General features: G+C 38.9%; 2 protein-coding genes across 3 annotated transcripts in view; both read left to right on the top strand.

Annotated features, from left to right (window-relative positions):
- LOC127786339 (midasin) overlaps positions 1 to 13,875 on the top strand; it is a 32,338-nt gene extending 18,463 nt beyond the window's left edge. For both annotated transcript variants that reach the window (XM_052313714.1, XM_052313713.1), the window contains exons 31-66: positions 9 to 98; positions 1,011 to 1,137; positions 1,568 to 1,722; positions 2,126 to 2,233; positions 2,903 to 3,055; positions 3,163 to 3,342; positions 3,582 to 3,779; positions 3,889 to 3,990; positions 4,063 to 4,290; positions 4,375 to 4,497; positions 4,793 to 4,874; positions 4,971 to 5,098; positions 5,167 to 5,331; positions 5,416 to 5,491; positions 6,235 to 6,347; positions 6,432 to 6,508; positions 6,582 to 6,695; positions 6,848 to 6,916; positions 7,002 to 7,158; positions 7,455 to 7,582; positions 7,666 to 7,760; positions 7,882 to 8,108; positions 8,192 to 8,425; positions 8,502 to 8,628; positions 8,704 to 8,765; positions 8,851 to 9,009; positions 9,264 to 9,482; positions 9,804 to 10,094; positions 10,186 to 10,320; positions 10,423 to 10,629; positions 10,745 to 12,415; positions 12,515 to 12,796; positions 12,885 to 13,064; positions 13,145 to 13,243; positions 13,336 to 13,461; positions 13,579 to 13,875. In XM_052313714.1, coding sequence (XP_052169674.1) covers positions 9 to 98; positions 1,011 to 1,137; positions 1,568 to 1,722; positions 2,126 to 2,233; positions 2,903 to 3,055; positions 3,163 to 3,342; positions 3,582 to 3,779; positions 3,889 to 3,990; positions 4,063 to 4,290; positions 4,375 to 4,497; positions 4,793 to 4,874; positions 4,971 to 5,098; positions 5,167 to 5,331; positions 5,416 to 5,491; positions 6,235 to 6,347; positions 6,432 to 6,508; positions 6,582 to 6,695; positions 6,848 to 6,916; positions 7,002 to 7,158; positions 7,455 to 7,582; positions 7,666 to 7,760; positions 7,882 to 8,108; positions 8,192 to 8,425; positions 8,502 to 8,628; positions 8,704 to 8,765; positions 8,851 to 9,009; positions 9,264 to 9,482; positions 9,804 to 10,094; positions 10,186 to 10,320; positions 10,423 to 10,629; positions 10,745 to 12,415; positions 12,515 to 12,796; positions 12,885 to 13,064; positions 13,145 to 13,243; positions 13,336 to 13,461; positions 13,579 to 13,611 — 6,720 coding nt within the window. In that variant the 3' untranslated portion in view covers positions 13,612 to 13,875. The remainder of the gene's footprint in view (positions 1 to 8; positions 99 to 1,010; positions 1,138 to 1,567; positions 1,723 to 2,125; positions 2,234 to 2,902; positions 3,056 to 3,162; positions 3,343 to 3,581; positions 3,780 to 3,888; positions 3,991 to 4,062; positions 4,291 to 4,374; positions 4,498 to 4,792; positions 4,875 to 4,970; positions 5,099 to 5,166; positions 5,332 to 5,415; positions 5,492 to 6,234; positions 6,348 to 6,431; positions 6,509 to 6,581; positions 6,696 to 6,847; positions 6,917 to 7,001; positions 7,159 to 7,454; positions 7,583 to 7,665; positions 7,761 to 7,881; positions 8,109 to 8,191; positions 8,426 to 8,501; positions 8,629 to 8,703; positions 8,766 to 8,850; positions 9,010 to 9,263; positions 9,483 to 9,803; positions 10,095 to 10,185; positions 10,321 to 10,422; positions 10,630 to 10,744; positions 12,416 to 12,514; positions 12,797 to 12,884; positions 13,065 to 13,144; positions 13,244 to 13,335; positions 13,462 to 13,578) is intronic.
- A 1,666-nt stretch (positions 13,876 to 15,541) lies between these two features.
- On the top strand, positions 15,542 to 18,898 carry LOC127753295 (E3 ubiquitin-protein ligase RZFP34-like). The gene is made up of 11 exons (XM_052278775.1): positions 15,542 to 15,746; positions 15,901 to 15,988; positions 16,129 to 16,188; positions 17,095 to 17,127; positions 17,251 to 17,328; positions 17,456 to 17,499; positions 17,591 to 17,631; positions 17,757 to 17,839; positions 17,968 to 18,059; positions 18,142 to 18,253; positions 18,613 to 18,898. The coding sequence occupies exons 1-11, from the start codon at positions 15,721 to 15,723 to the stop codon at positions 18,754 to 18,756; spliced, it is 801 nt and encodes a 266-aa protein (XP_052134735.1). The 5' UTR covers positions 15,542 to 15,720; the 3' UTR covers positions 18,757 to 18,898.
- The last annotated feature ends 2,145 nt before the right edge of the window (positions 18,899 to 21,043 follow it).

Raw genomic sequence — 21,043 nt, 5'->3', positions numbered from 1 at the left:
ATTTGCAGATCATAGTTGTCCATAAGAAGCATTTCAAGCAAGAAGAGTATAGCAAGTTAGAGTCCATCCTCTTCCAACAGTCTGAACATCGTGTAAAGGTTTGTGCGTCATTCTTCTGACGTGATTTTAGATCTCACGTACCACATGTTTTTGCAAATTGCATGCTATTATATTCTTGTTTTTAATCTGTCCCACCTCTTTAGCTCTAAGTCATGTAGAAATCAATATATTCTTGTTCATTTTAAGGGGACTGAAGCTTTGTTGGAACATGTTAAGTTCTGTTTTGGAAAGTTCTGGACGTATTAGTTTGTAAGGATTGACAACTGTAACCTTGATTTCCTGTGCATCTGTTAGTAGATATTTGTGTGTATGTGAAGCTAAAATGACAAATAACATAGTCACTTTGAACAGACACAGTGCCACATATGACAAAATATAACCCTCACAATGCTACAGATGAGTGCAGTTCCCAAACTAGGAAACAAGGATAGCTTAATACATTTGTATGGTGGTTGCTTCAGTTCTTAGTCAACTTATAATCAGATAGCTTTGTAACTGTGTTTTGTAGTCATATATGAACTTAATCAAGTGATCAACAAGCTATTTTTTAAGAGGCAGTTATGTTTGAGGTACCAAAGCATCTAGGATGATGACCCATTGTGGGATCATTCCTCAAATACGGTGGGATGGCTCCACTCATTGCTTCACCTAGTATGTACGTTTGAGGGATGAGGTGATGATGGATCAGTCTATTCCATTCCTCAGACCAAACAAACTATTTAGGATCAAATGGTCAATGAATCATCTCAAACCTCAAACCAGACAGCCCATAAATGTATTCCATAGTGACATTTTTGTCTTGTTATTTCTTCTTTTCTGTGAACAATTTCCACTCTGACCATTGCAGCATCTTTGTGGACAGCAGTATTGTTTAACAAGTTATCTGTTTCGCTTTTAAGCTTTCTTTGCTGGTGGTTCGTATTTTCATGGTCTGTCTTGTTCTGTTGCAGAAAGAAGATCTTGACACTGCCTGTGCGCTGTTATCACGTTCAAGTCATGGAGTATTGGCTTCACTCGCTGGCTCGCATGAGCTAATAGGGTCCTTACTTCTGGAATTGCACTCACCGTTCTCACAGGGTGTGTTCTTTTTTATCTCTTCTCAATGAATGATTGAATCTCCATTTCATAGCTTGGTAGCCATTATGGTCTCCCTGAACAGAATCTAAAATTGTGTAGATACTAATATCATATTTTGTTTGACTTTCGAAATTGAATATAATGTATTCTAGTTAACTTTTTGACATTGTGATATCTGGAGACATTGCTGACAGCATTTAGATGTAGCATGGCTATGACAAATCCTATGCACTTGTTTTTCCTTACCCTGCTGTTGTACTATGAATGGTCTATTGCGTGGTATTTCTTCTTATGCTTTTCTTCTTTGTTTTTTAGTCTTTGTTTGTTCCAATAGGCACTCTGGTTTTGACTTTTGCTTTGATTTTTCCCTGAGTTTTTGTTTATTTCAACTGAACGGTGCATGCTTATTTTAACCTTTTGTGGCATGCAGGTTACTTGATGCATCTTGGGGCTGCTTGGGTGTACATTGGAGAGTTGCGCTTCCGGTTATTGTTGAGCTCATATAATCCAGATCCTGCATTCGAATCCGCTTTCATGCACTCTCATATTCTGGAAAAGATTTCACTACTGGAGCTTGAGGGAAAGGTGAACGGTCTCTTATTTCTTGGGTGCATAATGAATGAATTAACATGCTACATAGAATGCTGTGGCATGTAAACTGTTTTCTCCTTTCTTTTTTACTTGTGTTAATTAGGATATTAACAATATCTGACCTTCACTTTGCCTTTATCTTATATTAACAAAATATTTTGGTGGCATAAACAAGTGTTTTTCATGAGATATACTATTGTCATTTTCACATGACAAATCTAATTTTAAGATTTGGGTGGACACATTCTTAAAAATGACATCTATTTGAGAATGGTAGTAGTACAATGTTAACTGTGGTACTGTATCTTAGTCTGTTATCTTGGACGAAAAAAATCACAACTAGTAAGATTTGTAAGATAAAGCCTGGCTAATTATTCTGTGAGTTGTTGTGTAATAGGTTCGTCATCAGTGTGAGGAATTGGCTGGGTCTAGCTCTGAGGAAGATGGGTATGATCAGAAGTTATTGCAAGAACTCAAAACAAAAGAGAAGAGCATCCGGGCAAAGGTATATATGCTAATCCATTGCTTAATACATAATTTGAAGTTTTAAATATTCCCCATCCTATGATACTATTTCTAAAGTTCATGATGGTTCTTCCAAGCTGCTAGTATTTCTTTCACTGGTTATTCCAACAATTGTTGAGAACAGGCATATGTTAATGTCGAGACACAAGCAAAGAATGGGACATAATAATTTAATATGCTATATTAATGTTTTGAATATGAATGCAGCAACTTGGCCCTTGTTTAGTTCCAAACTTTTTCTTCAAACTTCCAACTTTTCCATCACATCAAAACTTTCCTACACACATAAACTTCCAACTTTTCCGTCACATCGTTTCAATTTCAACCAAACTTCCAATTTTGGTGTGAACTAAACACACCCTTGATGAATCTTCTCAGGACTCCTAAAAATGTCATAGCAATCTGTAGTTATCAGTATCTGTGGCTCTGTTCTGTTCTAGGTGGATATGTTCAATGTTAGTTATAGACATATTTTGTTCTGTTGGTGATCCTACCTTTAGATCATTGAGCTTGCCTATTGGGCAAGACAGCCGTTCAACAGGTGTTAGTACTCAATATGTATTAATATAAACTACAGACCTGGTTATTATTTTCCTTACGTAATCTGTTATTGTTTTGATAACTATATATCCTTACTCACTTTTTGCAGGTTGTATTTCGACCTCCACAATCTAGGCATAAGAGCCTGATTGCGGCATGCTGTGAGTTTGAGGAACGATTGTCTGAATGCAAGTCTCTGTTGACTAGTTTAAATGGTGATGGAGTTGGGCAATTAGAGATTGATAGAGTCTGCAATTGGCAGGTTAGGTTTGTTGGGACTGGTTTATTTGTCTTCTAGCTGGATTATTTTGTTCTAGTGGCAGTTATCGCTCAATTATATTGATTGGCCCTATAATCGTGCTGTGGCAGATAACATCCAGAAATTTCATCAAGAGACTGACAGAGGAGTATGTGGAATATGTTGATTTGATTCAACCAATTCAAGTTGCTGTATATGAAATGAAACTTGGGTTGGCAATTGCTCTGTCTGGTTATCTTGAGAGGGAATATTTGAAGAAGATTAAAGAAGATGATATTGAACGAGCTCTGGTATGTGTTGCAGCTATGTTTGAATCATACTTAGTGGTGCACTTCTTTTGACCAGATTTGTATCTGTGTCATCAAACAGTAGCTGATAGTAATAAATAAACTTCATGCTATTTTGTTTCCATATGTGTAATACATATACACTGTAAAAACAGATTGTACTTTCCTTGATTAGTGACAGAGAATGTGCACAGTCCTCAATGATGCTGACGGTGCTACTTTAATCTTTTTCTGTGCTGCAGGGTGCAATTTTTGCTATTATGCAATTTCCAAGTGGATCTGCTACTGGCAATGTTTCAGTGGACATGCCCGATTTAACGAAATATGTAAATGATGATCAACTGGAAATTCGCTACAATGAGGTCAGTGACCTTGCTATGTTGAAGAAGCTAGCTGCTGTGTCGAGTCAATTGCATGTTGGTGAAGTGGCTGACAAATTGGTTAGTGAAATGGAAGTGTTTCCCTTCTTATTTCAATTCATGCTGTCTCGTTAGTTATTCAAATGTAGAGATTCAAGCTTTTCATAATGCCTTTTTGCACTCATTACAGAGGTCTCACTCTCAGATGCTAGTATCAATCCATCATATTTCTTTAGTACGGACAACATACCGTGTCTTCTATTCCCTTATCCTGGATAAAACATCTTATCTGGTATGTACTCATTCTCATTTTCACAATTACTTGAAAGGAAACGTGTGATCTTTTACCTGTTTGTCTTTGCAGTCGCTAAAGGAAACATTTGACCAGTTTACAAGCATGTGGGTTGACATGAAATCTAGTTTGAAGGCCAGGGAAAATGATGATTCACAGTATTACAAGTTCAGGTCCCGTATCATTGATATACATGATATCTTTAAAGGAGACGTGCCATCACTTTCAGATATGGATGCAGAAGGCAATGCTGTAGCAGATACTGAAGAAAAGTTAGAGCAGGATTTTCTTAAAATTATGGTATCATATGTTTGAGGATTCTCTTCCAATGCCTTTATTTCTTTTCACTTTTATGTATCAACCCCGTATTCCTGTTTATTTCAGGAGAGAACTGATGAGGAAAATAGTGCTGTTGAAGACTCGTGGGATCTCATACCAGAATCTATTCTGAAATGTATTGTAACAATACATAACCAGTTATTTGGTTCGCCAGACCTTGTTGAGAAGGTAAATAGTGACAGGAGAAAGAGATGATCTTCTGTGAACTTCTTGAACTCATAATCATATGTATGGCACTATAATTTGTAATTTTTGGATGTCCATGAGGATCGAGAAACAAAAATAACGCTATACATTCTGGCACAGCATATTTCTCTCAGATCTATTAGAAAAAAGAAGGATAAAAAAGGAACTGTTGTTCAATAATTGCTTTAGTATTGTTTAAGGAGCTGTTGTTCAATAATTGCTTTAGTGTTGTTCTGTACATAGCTAATTGGTAGTTTTTCTTTTGAATTTATTTCAGCCTAGTAAATGCCAAATTAGTGATGACCTGAAAATTCAATCTTTTATGGACTCATATCAACTGGGAGCAAGAATTCTGAAGGGTAACGTACCATGTCATTTCAAGCAGTGCAGTATTTTGACTTGCAAGAAAATAGTTCTGTATTTTGATTTGCAGTATTTTATGATTATTTTTTCAGACTTGCCAGAATTGACATCTTCAACATTTGATGAGAAACTCATGCCTGAGCATCTACTTCGTGTTTGTCTGGAATATCGACAAACTTGTGCACCATCTTTAGAATGCAACACCTATAACGCTTACAAGGTACAGGATATTCCAAGCTGTACGTTTGATGCCCAATTGTTACTAGCATATCTGATAACCTTTTGCAGGATCCAAACCCTTCTATATTGTTCAAAATGGTTGAGCCATTGACTGCACTTCAAGAAAAAGTTAGATACTTTTTGGACGAGTGGCCTGGTCATCCAGGTCTTCTGAAAATATTAGACATAATTACTTCCCTTTTGGCAATTCCCCTGAGCACTCCACTTTCAAAGGTCTGGTATCCATAAAATGTTTTTGTTTGTATAGAACTTATTTGGATTGCAACTAATTATCACACAAATTTCTTATTCTTGAAGGTATTACTTGGATTGCAACTTTTGGTTGGAAAAGCACAAACATTGCAAGAAAATGACTCCAAGTTCTTCTTAAAAGGTAGTGCTGAATCTTGAGTAACCTATTTTAGCAGGACTTGGAGCCTTGCAGTATATTTAGCATCTTTTTTCTAATCTCTGTTGCTCAGGTGGCAGGAGTATAAAACATAGAATGCTGATTAGTGATTACTGTGCTGAATTTGAAAGTTTTATTGATCTCATGTCCCCGAGAATAACACACACACTTCCCACTTTACTTTCTATTTACAACAGCTGATCTAGACCTCTAGTTCAGATTTAGACCCCTTGGAAGTCTTAAAATATCATCTTTTTTTAACAAGACCAGTAGTCAAGGACTAAACATACAATATTTGATGTAGATGATAAGATTTGGTCAAACTTTTGAAACTTTGACCATCAATAAATTTTCAAACGCTTAGTTTAAAAACAAAACAAAAAAATGGTATGCGTATATTTGCCTTGAAAGCACTATCATAATATCATAGACTCACTAAATTTTATAAAATTATTCAAATATAAAATTTCAAAAGTTGACTGTATCTTGTCCTATATGTCAAATATTTATGACCGGATGGAGGTATTCAGTAAATAGGGTTGTAATAAAAAAGATTTGGTGCTATTAATAAATGCCAGAAGTACAGTTGACCGAGCCCTCATGAAACACAAAAGGGACAGAAATTACAAAGAACCCTACTGTTACAAAATAGATAACTCATCAAACATAGTTGATTATCAAATTTGACAAATTACAAATAAGATTATTAATTTTCTTTTTGTCCACAGACCATCTTCCACAATTATTCATCATTGTGTCTTCATGGCAAAGGCTTGAGTTAGAATGTTGGCCTATACTACTTCAGGAGGTGCTGGAGAAGTACGAGAGCAATGCTCTAAAAGTGAGTTCTACTATGAATATACATTTGTTAATAATTTATTTTTGCTTGATTTTTGGCTGACAGAATATTCTTGGGTGTGTGCAGCTATGGTTTCCATTGCGAGCATTACTCACACAATCCTGTGATATTTCAAAGAACGAGGAAATATCTATAATCAAAAGGTGTCCATCCGTGTTTGCTCTCTCTATTTGGCTCTCTGTATATTTTCTAATGTATTGTTGAACCTAAATTTAGTGTTGAGGAGTTTGTTCAAACATCAAGCATTGGTGAATTCAAGAGAAGGTTGCATCTCCTACTGGCCTTCCATGGTGAACTTTCTGATGGTGCTGGTGTTGGTGCTTATTCAAGGTGAGATCAAGAGTCTTGTTCCACTTTGTTTAGTACAGCATGATTGTTAATTTCATTTTGAATTGCCCATTATAATTTTTCACTGTTCTGAAAACTGGGTGTGCTTTGTTTTGAAAATGGGCATCATTTTCTGACTTTATGTTTCTTGACAGTAACTCGTTGAAGAAAATCCAGAATATTCTGTACAACATGTTTGGGTACTACATGCAGTTCTTGCCACTGTGAGTTGCTTTTCGTGATTTATGTGAAGTTTTTCCTTGTTCATTTCTTCATGGTGGGTTATAACTAACGTTTTCATGACATCAGTGTTCTTGGGGAAATTGAAGGTGGTAAAGGATCAATAGAAAAGGACTTGAAAGATCAGGTCAAGCTTTACAGTTGGGAGCAAGATCCACACAGTGCTTCTATTGAGAATTTCAAGAGGACGAGGCAAAAAGTTTTTAAGCTTCTGCAGCGTTTCAATGTATGTGGTGATTGTTTTGTCTTTTTTTTTTATGTGAAAGGAAGCACTAACTGATACATGATTCATAATTGCTATCAGTTTTTCTAGATAATTGCCATCACATGTTGTAATTGTTGCCATAAAATCTCTAGTTGACTGGCCCAAATTTTAAATCTCTCTTTATGGTATAGTTTGTTACTAATAGCAATCATGTAAGTTACCAGAAAGTTACCTGAAGTGTTTAGTGTTTATTATTGATGTGGGCATTCATTAACTGTTTAGAAAAATGCATTTAATTGGATATTCTGCTTTTATAGGATATTTTGCAAAAACCTGTGATGGTCCTGCTAAATCAAGAATCTGTGGCAAGAAAAGTTCCATGTTGGCTTGATCAACAGATGCCTGAATCAGAGTTTCCTGTTGACCTTGGGAAACTTAGCGGAAGGTTGTCCCATTAAGGCTTTAAGAGTATGGAAATTTTTTAACCACCTATATCATCTACTTAATCTACTATGTTCATTGTGCCAGGTTTTTGTGGTACACTAAGTGGGCAAATCAGGCCAAATTGTCATTTCAAGCTTTACAACATACAAATGCTACTGATATTGGAGTTCATAATGAAGGTCTAGGCTGCACCCTCTCTCTCTCTCTCTCTCTCTCTCTCTCTCGTGTCAAAATTGTAATTTTGTTAATCTTTTTCTCCTTTTTATCTTCCATAATGAGATTCTGAATTTTTTTTGACAGAGTTTGCGCGTGTAGTTTTCCACAATACAAACTGCCAACAAGCTGAAAGTGAACTTGAGGACAGATTGAATTTCTTTTGGGCTGCAATTGAGCGGATTTGCAATGCAGCTGATTTTGGTTCTATACTGAAAAGTGGTAAGAAGAACCAGAAGAAAACTGCTCTATCCAATTTGTTCAAGACACTTGAGGAATGTGGATTATCGAAGCACAGACCAATGGGTCGTGAGGTATATTACTTGTCAAAAAGCTTGTCTTCATTCCCCACTTGTTGTCAAGTGCACATTTACATAAGAAATTGAAAATAATACAGGGAAACGAGTTGGCTGCACCAAGCCCATTTTTAGAGCAGTCGTATATCACGACACATTTGCTCCAGCAAGTGATCTCGAAGAAAATGCCCGAAGATGCTAGCGTTGCTCATGCTACCCTCTTTAGCACAAATAACTGGAAAAATGCAAATCAGCAGTACTTCAAATGTTTGGCAATGATGCAACAACTTCGACAAATTTCCTTGAAATTTAACAAAGATCTTGGTTTAGAAGAGGTTAGTCTTCCTTCTAGTATTAATGTACTTAGTGATTATAGTATCAAATTGGCATTTATTGTTTGAAAATTTGCAGGTTAATAGGGCTACATCTTTTATGGATCATCTTTTATCCATCATGTCTGAACAAAGACATTTTGCTTACAATATGTTTGAGCAATTGAATGAGTTTCGGCATGCAATTTTGTTGTTAGGTTCTGGAGGTACTTATTTTGTGATCTGTACATTCTTTTTCTTGTTTTGAAATCCATGTAGTAACTTTTACAAATCCTTTGTAGGTGATAGTGACTACCTTTCGTCATGCCAAAGTGTACTGCTGAATTCCATGTGGCAGCAAAAGGTAAGGTTTGCAGTATGAAAGTCTTACAGTTATTTGGGTAATTGGGGTTTATAGTTTGATGTATCCTTTTTGCATTTTTATGTAGCAATTTTTTGACAACATACTGGCTACGACCATGGATACCAACTTGCTGCTCAGAAGCTTCATCGATTGTCATCATGATGCTTGTGACAACATCCAAGTAGAAGTTTCTGCAATGTCAACGCTTTTTGAAAAGTTCATCGCAAGATTTTCTGAATCTAAGGTAAACCTGTTCATTTCTGCCTTCTTATTGGTCCTGTTTGACCACTCCTATGATCTCTGAGACATGGGGCTTGTATTTGTGGTCTGGTCCAAGAATAATAAGCTCTATTTCCAGTAGAAGCTTCAAATAAGTTGGCGTTAAGACACTTCAAGTTGCTTATTGGAGAAGCTACACCTTTATCAAGCAAGGCCCTGAATACCATTGCTATGCAAACTTAAGCAATATGTGACTAGTAACTCTATTCTATTTTGCAGGACTTGTTAGACAAATACTTACTCGGATCCAATTATATGATCGCTGGCTCACACAAGAATATGCCTCTTGCTACAAGAGAGATGGAGCAACTTGTTGCTGCAAATTGCCAGCTTATCAGCATGTTTAGGGAGGATATCCAAGTTCTATGCCACCAGGATGTTTCGATGAGATCTGTTAAGAAAGTTCTGCTCTCTCGGTTTGAAGAGTTGCTGGAGAAGGTATGTTCTTATATGTATAGAGATCTTAACATATGCAGAATTCTTGTATTCTGATGCTAAGACTGTAACACACACTAATGTTCACTTTATTACTGGACATGGAAGCTATAGATCCCACAAAATAATGTCACAGAAAACTTCATAGCTTCTTTAATCTACTGTATTCTTTTAGGAGTGGCTGGTCGCAATTATACCCTATATTTTATGGCAATTCTATGCACTTTACACATACTTTTTTTTTTGCAAAATGCTTTTATTTACCTTTTATTTCTTGTCTGTTTTCTGGATATTTTGGTGCTTAAACATGCATTCCTGTTGCAGGGGAATTCACCAATGGCAATTTTATCCAGAAAAGTTGATGAAGACAAGCATATGCTATCCTCCGATGTCCTATACAATCTTGAAGCTTCATATGCAGAAGCTTTTAAGGAAATCTTTTCACTGGCTGTTGGTGTTGTTGGAAAGCTCACTGATCAGGGAATATCCACCGATGGAACTCATGATTCATTGGAAGGAAATATTACTTTGTGGAAAGATATTTTGCAGACATATGTCATGAACCTTCAAATGGGCCATTTGTTTGATGCTAGTAAAAAACTTACTGTTTCAGTGGTATGCCCCTTCACTTTTTGCGCATCATCTTTTCATCTCTACAGAATTAGATATATTTGCTACATTACTTGACTCCATCTATCACCAACAGAGGAGGCTGGTCGACATTAAACCTGAGTTGCGTTCTAGTATAGGGATGCAGTTAATGCATCTTCATGCTTTGCTTGGTCTGGTCCTATCAGCAGCTGAAGGCATTCTTTCTGAACTTTTAGAAGCTCATAGAACTGTAAGTATTTCATGCTTAGACAATTTTGTTCTCATTTCTTTTTCCCTGTTTTGGGAAAACAGTTTCAGAAAAATTCCTAATCCTGTTTTCTGATGGTTTCAGACATCTGAAATGACTCATGCACTTGGGGATCTTTTGATTCATCTATTTGCGGAAGGCTTTGGTTCCACAGATGATACAACTGAAGATGCTTCAGATGGACCACAGCAGGATGCAACTGGAACTGGCATGGGTGAGGGTGAAGGCAAAGAGAGTGCAAGTTCTAAAATAGATGATATATCCCAACTTGAGGGGACAGCTAATGAAATGGTTAGTGTGATCAAACAATGCTTCCTCGGTTGTCTCTCTATTTCAATTTTTTCTTCCTTTTGAGTTTGAATAGAAATAAAAACAGAGCCTAACCATTTTTTGTGATGTTGAACAGGATGCTCTACGTAAGCCAGACCAAGCTCCTAAGAATGATGATGATGCAGTTGAAATGCAAGACGATTTTAATGCAGAACTGTCTGATGTTTCTGAGGACCCTGAAGGCAATGATTCAGGCGATGAGGATGATGACACGAACTTGGAGAATCAGATGGGTGATACTGGTGATGCAAGTGAAATGGTCGGCAAGAAATCTTGGGATAAGGATGAAGATGATGATCCTAACAGATCCACTGAGAAGTATGAGTCGGGTTCATCAGCCAAGGAGACACAGAAGAATGATAGGGAACTGAGAGCAAAGGACGAAGGTGCTCTTGAAGAAGATCCCATGGAGACAGATTGTGATGAGAAAGGCAAGAATAATAATTTGGAGGATGATCCTAGTACTTGTGAGGATGTTGATCAGGATACGAATGACTTAATGGACAAAGCTGATGCCTATGATGATCGAACAGCACCTGAACTCCCTGAACCAAAGGATGATTCTGAGGATGTGGATATGGATGGGACAGAACATATTGATGAAATGGATGCTGATGGTGAAGAACTCAGTCCAGAAGAGGAAAAGCTAGCAGCAGATGGGAGTTTAGATGCTTCAGATGATGTGGAGGATGTAGATGCAGCTCAACATGGTGACAATGAGATTGATGGTGAGCAGGAGCATGCTGAAGATGGACAGATGGAGACAAATAACATGGAGAAAGAACTTCAAAATATTGAGTCACTTGAGCATCCTTCACAAGGTATACAACCAAATAATGCTGAAATGGACTACAACAGAGAATCTGAATCAAACTTGGCTAACAGCACTGATATGAACAGTGCTGCTGCTCCTTCTGTTAATTTTTCAAGCAATGAAGTCCCTAGTCTGGAAATATCTATGCCCAACTCTGGGGATGGCTCTAGGTTATTGTCTAACTCTAAGCCAGAGTTGCAGACTGATACTCCACCATCGCAGATCAAACAGACAAATCCTTTTAGGAGCATTGGAGATGCAATGGCGGACTGGAAAGAACGGGCCAAAGTCTCAGCTGATACGCAGGATCATCAACCAGAAGCTGAACACCATATTGATGATGAAAGTGCTACCGAATTTCGTTATGTGCCGGACAGTGAGCAGAGCACCTCTCAGGCACTGGGTAATGCAACAGCTGATCAAATCAACGATGACCTGCAAGTCAAACAGTCTTCCATGGAGGATGAAAACCGTGTGCAAAAAGAGGAACACAATACTGACAGGGCACCTGGAGATGATCATAATCTTGAAGTGCCACATCTGCAAGCTTCACAATCACGTACCAACAAATCTGAAAATGCCAACAACCTTGAGCATAGAGAGATTCAAACTGATACATATGTTCAGGATTCAGTTCAAGGTGAAACAGACGATACTTTTGGGGATTTTGTTTCGTTCAAACAACCTCCAGCAGATGAAAAAACAGTTATGCGGGATGATTTAGCCAATGACAGGGAGTTGTCTACTCCGATGGAAATCAACATCACTGATGTAGATATGAAAGGTCCTATTGTTGACTGGAAAAGTGTTGAGCTCACAACTATGAAGTTGTCCCAAGAACTTGCTGAGCAATTGCGCCTTGTCATGGAACCAACTCTTGCAAGTAAGCTTCAAGGAGATTACAGAACTGGAAAGAGAATAAACATGAAAAAGGTACTTCTGTTTCTCACGATCTTGTTTTAATGCTAAAAGAACAGCCTTTTCCATTTTCAAGGTGTTCACTCATATGATGGTGCATTGCTATTTTTTCAGGTTATTCCATATATTGCAAGTCATTTCCGCAGGGATAAGATATGGTTGCGCCGAACTAAACCTAATAAACGTAATTACCAAGTGGTTATTGCTGTGGACGACTCACGGAGTATGTCCGAGGGCAAGTGTGGAAAAGTGGCTATTGAAGCATTAGTTACAGTCTGCCGGGCCATGTCACAACTTGAGGTTGGACAGTTTGCAGTTGCAAGTTTCGGGAAAAAGGGAAATGTCAAAGTGCTACATGATTTCGATCAGGTCTTCAATGGAGAAGCAGGAACGAATGTAGGTTTCATGAAATTGATTGCATGCTCTTTTGCTTTCCAATAAATGAAACTCACGAGCTGTTGCTCACTTTCTTCTCTGATGACAGATGATTTCTAGTTTGTCCTTTGAGCAAGACAACAAACTTGAGGATGAACCAGTTGCTGATCTCTTGATGCATCTGAACACAATGCTTGATACTGCCGTGGCACGGTCACGTACACCGTCAGGGCAAAATCCACTTCAGCAACTCGTACTAATAATATCTGACGGGAAGTTCCACGAAAAGGTACCAGTTTTTCCATCACATAATTTTGTATATCTCACAGTGCCTACCTTCTGGTTCTGATGTTCGCATCGCGTCATTAGGAAAATTTGAAGCGTTGCGTCAGGAATGTCCTTAACAGAAAGAGGATGATCGCATATGTGCTCCTAGATGGTCACGAGGAATCTATCATGGATTCACTGGTGCGTACCCCTCAAATCTCAGTGACATGGTTATCACTTTTCACGATTAGCTAATTAACTGAGTTTGGAATCCTTTTGGCATTGACGTGCAGGAAGTATCCTATCAAGGTACCAAACTAACCATGGGGAAATATATGGACTCCTTTCCATTCCCTTACTATGTCATGCTGAAGAATATTGAAGCACTTCCTCGTACATTGGCTGACTTGCTTAGACAGGTACAGATTATCCTCTGCCTTAGCTCCTGCTATTTACGAACTAATGGATGGTTTACTCATTTCTGTTCTCTGGTCCCTCTCTGTCTGACATGTGGACTTGTCTTCTCTCTGTTGCAGTGGTTTGAGCTCATGCAGAGCGCTAATGAATGATCTTTTGGATGCTCATCAAAGTAACCGGAGGAAGAATGCCCTCGCGCCCATCACTGTAATTTGTGTATAGAATACTACCAAAATTTTGAGTCCCCTAGGCTTCTAGCTGCTTACACACTTTGGGTTAACAACTGTTCCAAGGCCTGAGCTGTGTACAAAATATACCACATTTCGTTGTAAACTGCATTTGAGAAATGCAAGCAATTTTGTAGCTACTACTCATGACTCATGAGCGTCTGGAAAGAAATTTCCTCTTCATTCCCACTGGTCACTGCCCTCTTTTTGTGCGATGATTGCAGCAAAGCTTTGAGAAGAGTACTGTCGTTATTTGGTACCTGCCGTCACGTCAGGCACTTAAAATCTTTACCATCCCAAATACTATCTCCGTTTTTTAATAGATGACGCCGTTGATTTTTTCTCACATGTTTGACCATTCGTCTTATTCAAAAATTTTATGCAAATGTATATGATATAAATTATACTTAAAGTACTATGAGTGATAAAACAACTCATAACAAAATAAATTCTAATTACATAAATTTTTTGAATAAGACGAATGGTTAAACATGTGAGAAAAAGTCAACGGCGTCATTTATTAAAAAACGGAGGGAGTATTCTTTTCTAAACTGTGGCGTCTTGTATATTTTGTGCTAATAAATTGTCAAGTCGAGATAACACTTGTGCTTAGTTCATGCTAAAATTATAAGTTTGGTTGAAATTGGAACGATGTGACAGAAAAATTGGAAGTTTGTGTGTGTAGAAAAGTTTTGATATGATAAAAAAATTGAAAGTTTAAAGAAAAACTTTGGAACTAAACTAGCCCCTAATCACTGGGCAATGCCCAAGACAACACTCATTGGAAATCTGGCATAGCATATCCGTATGTCACCGTCTCGTTGGCGACGTAATCCAGGCGACTTACTGTATAACCCCTACACATCCCTATCCCCATCCAACGTGTACCTGACGCCTGACACCGTAATCCTCATCCTCGCCCTCACCCAGTAACGGCCGGGGCCCCACCTCCCGGTGTGCCTTTTCGTGCTCTGTGGGGCCCACTCGCATTGCCGACTCATACGAAAACCGTTTGCTCTCGCGCCACCCTGTGGGCAACCAGCCGCTGACTGTTAGTGGATTCTAGTAGTAGTTTATCTTTGTTCTGTTGTTTCTTATGAGGCGAGATCGATGAAAGACAGGTTCCATTTAGCTGTGAATGGTCTGGTCCATGATTGCATTGAACTATGCAGGCAGATATTTTCCAGCTCACGGCAAGTGCGTTCAACCAAGTTAGCTATTCCATCATAAAAATGTTAATTACCTCCATCCCAAAACACTAGTTGTTTTAAGTTTTTGTTTGATCCTTCTTCTTTTTAGAAAATTATAAAATTATTATTTGTTTTATGTATGACACTTTATTATCGGAAGTACTTTAAATATGATTTTATCCTTTTCTATATTTGCACTAACTTTTAAATAAGATGAACTGTCAAATGTTATAAGTAATAAGTCAAAACGACATCTAATTTGGGATGTAGGTAGTATTTTTAGAGCAAATTACGCTTTTGGCCACATATTTGCTCTAAGCTTTTTCTTGAAAGTATGATTCCAAGAAACAATTCTTATGTTACATTGTTGAGATTAATTGTTCTATACTACTTTCTCTATCTAAAATGAATCCAATTCTACGGATGAATTTGGATCAATATTTATCTAAATTCATCTATAAAATTTATTTATTTTGTTTGAGACAGTCGGCATTTGAATCATGTGCCAAAGAGATGTCGTTCACGCCATCTTGGGGGGACAGGCACAAACAAAAGATAGGAGAGGAAACACAGCCGTTACCGCCATATTTGAAGGAGGAAAAAAAAAAGCTAGAGAGAGAAAAAAAAAACGTGTTTCCCCACTATAAAACGCGGCCGCACGCGCGCAAGCTCCCCTCCCTCCTTCCCTCCCGCCGTTGCCAACCACCCCCTTCCCCTCCCCCCTCGCCCTCGCCGCCGCCGCCGGCCGTCTCGTCGTCGGTGAGGCCTAGAGAGCCAAACAGCGCGTTGGTTGTTGAGCTCGGAGAGGGAGAGAGAGAGAGAGAGAGAGAGAGAGAGAGAGAGGATGGAATTGGAGTCGGAGCAGCACGGGTAAGCAAGAAAGAGGGAATCGATCATGTGGTTGGCTGCGAGATTTTTATTACCCTCTGATTCGAGAGCTTTGGTTCTGGAAATCTCATCTCACCTGTGTTTGTTTGCTTGGGCTTTTTTGTTTTTTTTTGTTTTTTTTTTCTGGCGGGTGAAGCTGCGAGCATTACACGAGGGGATGCAGGATCAGGGCGCCGTGCTGCGGCGAGGTGTTCGGCTGCAGGCATTGCCACAACGAGGCCAAGGTTGGATGGATTCTTCTCTCTTCTTCCAATCCATTTCGCTTTTGAATTTTGATTCTGTTTTTCTTTTTTTGTTGGCTCCTATTGAGGAGAGGAAAATCGTTCAAACGGTACTGATATTGGCTTTTGATTATTTGCTGCAGAATTCGCTCGAGATCCATCTCAATGACCGTCACGAGATCCCCCGCCACGAAATCAAGAAGGTGTTTGTTTGTTCTCACTCTTTTGTTTGATTTTAGCATCAGCTTTCCCTTTTGTTTTCAATTCGTGTACGCTTTGATGCTTGTCATACCCAATTTCATCCGATATAATCCGTGTCAAATTTATCTGAATTTTGCTTGGACACACAACGCCTGATAGACAAAAAAAAAAGAAAAAAATCTGCGGTCAATATTTGATGGCGTGTCGCCGGAGAGATCATACCTCAGTTTTCACAAACCTATCAATTTCTTCAGTCCAAAATTCAAAATCCGATTAGTAATTGCCATTTCAGTCTGATGCTGATGCATGCCTCTGGAGCCCTGGACAATGATGTTTGGGACCCCTGCCATGAAGTGGCCAAGAATGCCCCCATCCCAAGAATTTTTTTTTTCCTTTCCTTTCCTTCTCCCCCCCTTCTTCAGATAAGGTTGTCTAATTGTCTTAGTGCTCCATGGGGACAGATTCTTCTTGATATTTTCCATTCCACAACTCAACTTGCACACTAGGTTAGTTTCTGCTACTAGTGACCATTGTCTGGTCCACATGATTGATTGCTTGCTTATCTCCATGTGACAATGTCACTAGAAGGATGACGGCAGAGGAGGAAAGGGAAATGACAAAGGCATGTCTCACCATCAGCCAAGATTAACTTGAGTGCGGTCAGCTGATTGATTCCTGAATAATTGAGTAGCAGCACATGATTGATTCGTTTATGTGGCCCAACAGGTGTCCATAGCTAACAGTGCCTCAAATAGTCAAACTGATTGTGCAATTATTACAGCACTAATTTCCTGGGGGAATCTAGTGGATAAGAATTTCAATGGCTGTTACGCTTTTGTCATTATCACTAACTTTCTTAACCAGATTGTGGAGTTACTGAAACTGTTTTACTTTATGGTGTATCACAGGTTATCTGCTCTCTCTGCGACAAAGAACAGGATGTAAGTAGTTTATAGAAAAGTGCAATAGAATTTCTCGAGTGTACAACAGTAGAATTTCTGGAGTGTGCTAACTTTTTTTTTTCCTGTACTGATCACATGAAAATTGTTCACTTTGATCGACAGGTACAACAGTACTGTTCTGGTTGTGGGGCATGCATGGGGAAATACTTCTGCGAAAAATGCAACTTCTTTGATGATGATGTAAGCATGTTTGGATTACAAATGATGATTCTACGTTACATCTAAGTTTCTAATGTGGCAAGTATGGTTCATAAATGTATGATGATGCTTAACAACCTGACTAACATATTTGTTTGGTTTGTTCCAGGTCTCAAAGAACCAGTATCACTGCGATGGATGCGGCATATGCAGGCAAGTCCTAAATCTATCTCTATGAATTATTTTCTGCATTTACTATTTTATTCAGTTTGATCAATTTTGGATATGCCCATTTTTTTTCCAGAACTGGTGGTGTGGATAAGTTCTTTCACTGCGACAAATGCGGTATGTTCTGCATGATCTTAATGCAATGAGCCAGTGATGCGTATTCCCCAAAATTTTTTGACATTCTCGCCACATGTCGCTGATAAACAAGATTGGTCTAACATTTGCTATTCCTCACTAAACAGGGTGTTGCTACAGTAATGTCTTGAGGGATTCTCATCACTGTGTAGAAGGAGCAATGCATCACAACTGTCCTGTCTGCTTCGAGGTGAGCCTTGCTTTCCACAAATGCATTTGGTATTCAGAAAGGTAGAGAAAAAAAAACAACATTCTCAATTTGTTTCCAGTTCTTGAGATCTGACATAAAAAAATTTGCTCTCCTTTTCCAAATCACAGTACCTATTTGACTCGACGAAGGACATCAGCGTCTTGCACTGCGGGCACACGATCCATCTGGAATGCCTGAACGAGATGAGAGCGCATCATCAGTGAGTGTTCTTCAGACAAAAAACTTCACCTGATAGAACTTTCTCCTAACCAAACCAATGCAATGATTCTGATATCCCCCAGCTTCGCTTGCCCGGTGTGCTCACGGTCGGCCTGCGACATGTCGGACGCGTGGAAGAAGCTCGACGAGGAGGTGGCCGCGACGCCGATGCCGGAGTTCTACCAGAAGAAGATGGTCAGTAAAACACCAAACATTTCTCCAAAATCTCGTGTGCCATTCTTCAGTGAACATTTTTTTAGATAATGGAAATGGATTACATCTCCGGCCTCTGCTCGTAGGCACACAACTAAAAAGTCCAGAAGTAAATAGAAAAGAGCTTAAAAAAAGGCGAGATGGGACAAACCCCCAACTTCTGCCAATAATATGATCTACTAAAATAATGTTTCTAAAATCATGTAGATTCTATCATAAAATTCTGTAGGTACTACGCCATCCAGACTGGAATAAAAGTTCTTTGGCTACCAATTCTTGAGTGAACATGGCTGGGACTCTGAACAATCCTTTGATGATTCTTCTTCTTCCTCCTCATTCAGATATGGATCCTCTGCAACGACTGCGGCGCGACGTCGAACGTGAACTTCCACGTCCTGGCGCAGAAGTGCCCCGGATGCAGCTCCTACAACACCCGGGAGACCAGAGGCTGCGGCCGCCCTGCAGCCGCGCGCTCCACGGTTTGATTTCAGCAGCAGCAGCAGCAGCAGCAGAGACGAGTTGGCATCCATCTCACAAACTAAGGATGAAATCGAGAGCGACAAACAAGATGCAGAGACGGCTTCCTCTGAACTTAGCCGTCGAGCAAAAGCTGCAAAATCGATCGGCGTCGAGTTTGGTAGACACACTTTGCGCCAAGAGGAGTATGGTGATTTTGGCGCAGTATGCAGCGAGTTGAATAGCCCATATATGTTGTGTTTTCTCTCTCTCTCTTTTTTGTGAGGATATATGTTATGTTTTGAAACTTCAACTATTATTATTACTAAATGATACTCCTAATAAAAGAGAGACATCTTCTCAAGAAAAGAAAAGAAATGATAGACACAGTGCCATGCTGATATACATTTCTGGTCAAAGTGAAGCGATGCTACTGATCAACATCTTTAAAAAGTTGGACACCAAGGAAAGATTTGGTGTTGATGATTTTAAGAACTCTCTCCGTTTCTAAATATCTTTCTAAATATTTAACACCGTTAACTTTTTAGTACATATTTGATCATTCATCTTATTCAACAACTTTGATGAAATATGTAAAACTATATGTATACATATAAATATATTTAACAATGAATCAAATATAAATATATTTAACAATGAATCAAATGATAGGAAAATAATTAATAGTTACTTAAATTTTTTGAATAAAACGAACGATCAAACATATTTAAAAAAATCAACGGCGTTAAATATTTAGAAATAGAGGGAGCAAGAAGGAAATATTTCAGATGAACGTGCTCGAAGAGAATCGAATCCGAGCGGATAGGGTGCATGCCAGCACCCCTGCCATTACTCTACGAGTGCATCTCACTGCTCAACATCTTTGCTAGGCCGTCTCAGATTGTTGCTTTACGGCCCAAAAGACTATATAAAAGCCCAACAATTTCCTCTGGTCCAAGAGAGTTTGCAAGGATGAAAATCTTCTCTAACATTAAAGAAGCCGCATTTCCACATTTTTTCTCCCAATCCCTGTCATTTTCAGTTTCACATATTATTGGTACTTAATTACAGGAATAAGTTGTGGGCTCGGTTGGTCAAAGCCATGCACTGGATATTGGTAGCCCATTTATTGCTAGTGCACTATCCAGATGTCATGAAATCCGTACAGCAAATGACACATAACTGGAGTACTACGGCCCAGTTTATCTCACAATTTTTTTTCCTAAAAACATCACATCGAATTTTTGGATACATCGAATTTTTGATACATGTATGGAACATCAAATATAGATAAAAAAAAACTAATTGCACAGTTAGGGAGGAAATCGCGAGACGAATGTTTTGAGCCTAATTAGTCCATGATTAGCCATAAGTGCTACAATAACCCACATGCGCTAATGATGGATTAATTAGGCTCACAAGATTAGTCTCGCGGTTTCCAGGCGAGTTATAAAATTAGTTTTCTCGTTCATGTCCGAAAAACCCTTCCGACATCTGGTCAAACGTCCAAAATAACCTCAAAAATTTTTTTCCCCCAACTAAACAGGCCCGTCACCTACTGGGAGTCTGGAACTTGACCGATATATGAAATTCTCGTTGCCTTGACGCAAACAGCCAATTAACTAGCCAAGCATGCACGTTTACGAAATTATTCAATTATTCCGTTACATTTTATAGTGTGGTGCATAAATTTAGTAATAGCTGTTTTTTCCCAATCTCTTTTTTTTTCCCATTTGGACTATAATATTGTTATAGCTATGATCGTTTCAGCAAAAAGATTAGCCATGAAAAATAATTAATAAAGCTATTAGGGTTTAAAAGCCAATGATAAACAATAGACTACGATATAAAAAAAGAAAAAAGTACTCCCCTAAACTATCGTGGTTGACCGAATTACCCCCTGAACCACAAAACCAGATATTTTAAACCCTGAACAATTTATACCGCACGAATAACCCCCTTAGCTCAATCCGGAGCGGTTTTGGTCCTGCATGTCATAAACATGGGCACTGACGTGGAAATCCCATCAACAGAAAATAGAATAAAATAATATAGGGCCCACATGTCATATTAATACCTTCTATCTGTGTGTGTGATGTTAGCATTGGAGGTGAGCGGCTACGGGCACGGCTGGGGGAGCGGTGGTGGGCGCGGCTGGGAGGAGGAACCGTTCGGTGGTGAGCGACGATGGGCGCAGATGGGAGGGCGCTCTAGGAGGCGTGGCTGGGAGTGCTCTCCAGGCGGCGACGAGAGCGGCAATGGTGATGTGGCGCAGAGAGAGAAAGGCAGAGATGTGGCGCAAGGGAGAGGAGAGCC

This window comes from Oryza glaberrima, chromosome 10, assembly GCF_000147395.1.
Source record: "Oryza glaberrima chromosome 10, OglaRS2, whole genome shotgun sequence".
NCBI lineage: Eukaryota > Viridiplantae > Streptophyta > Magnoliopsida > Poales > Poaceae > Oryza > Oryza glaberrima.
The sequence above is the reverse complement of the archived record's forward strand: the minus strand, read 5'-3'. Positions and strand labels throughout refer to the sequence as shown.

Excerpts from the sequence above, each read along its gene's own strand:
- LOC127753295 (XM_052278775.1), top strand. The coding sequence starts at position 15,721 with ATGGAATTGGAGTCGGAGCAGCACGG. Across the intron at positions 15,989-16,128 it reads ATTGCCACAACGAGGCCAAG|AATTCGCTCGAGATCCATCT; the intron begins GTTGGATGGATT and ends TATTTGCTGCAG. Across the intron at positions 16,189-17,094 it reads CCCGCCACGAAATCAAGAAG|GTTATCTGCTCTCTCTGCGA; the intron begins GTGTTTGTTTGT and ends GGTGTATCACAG.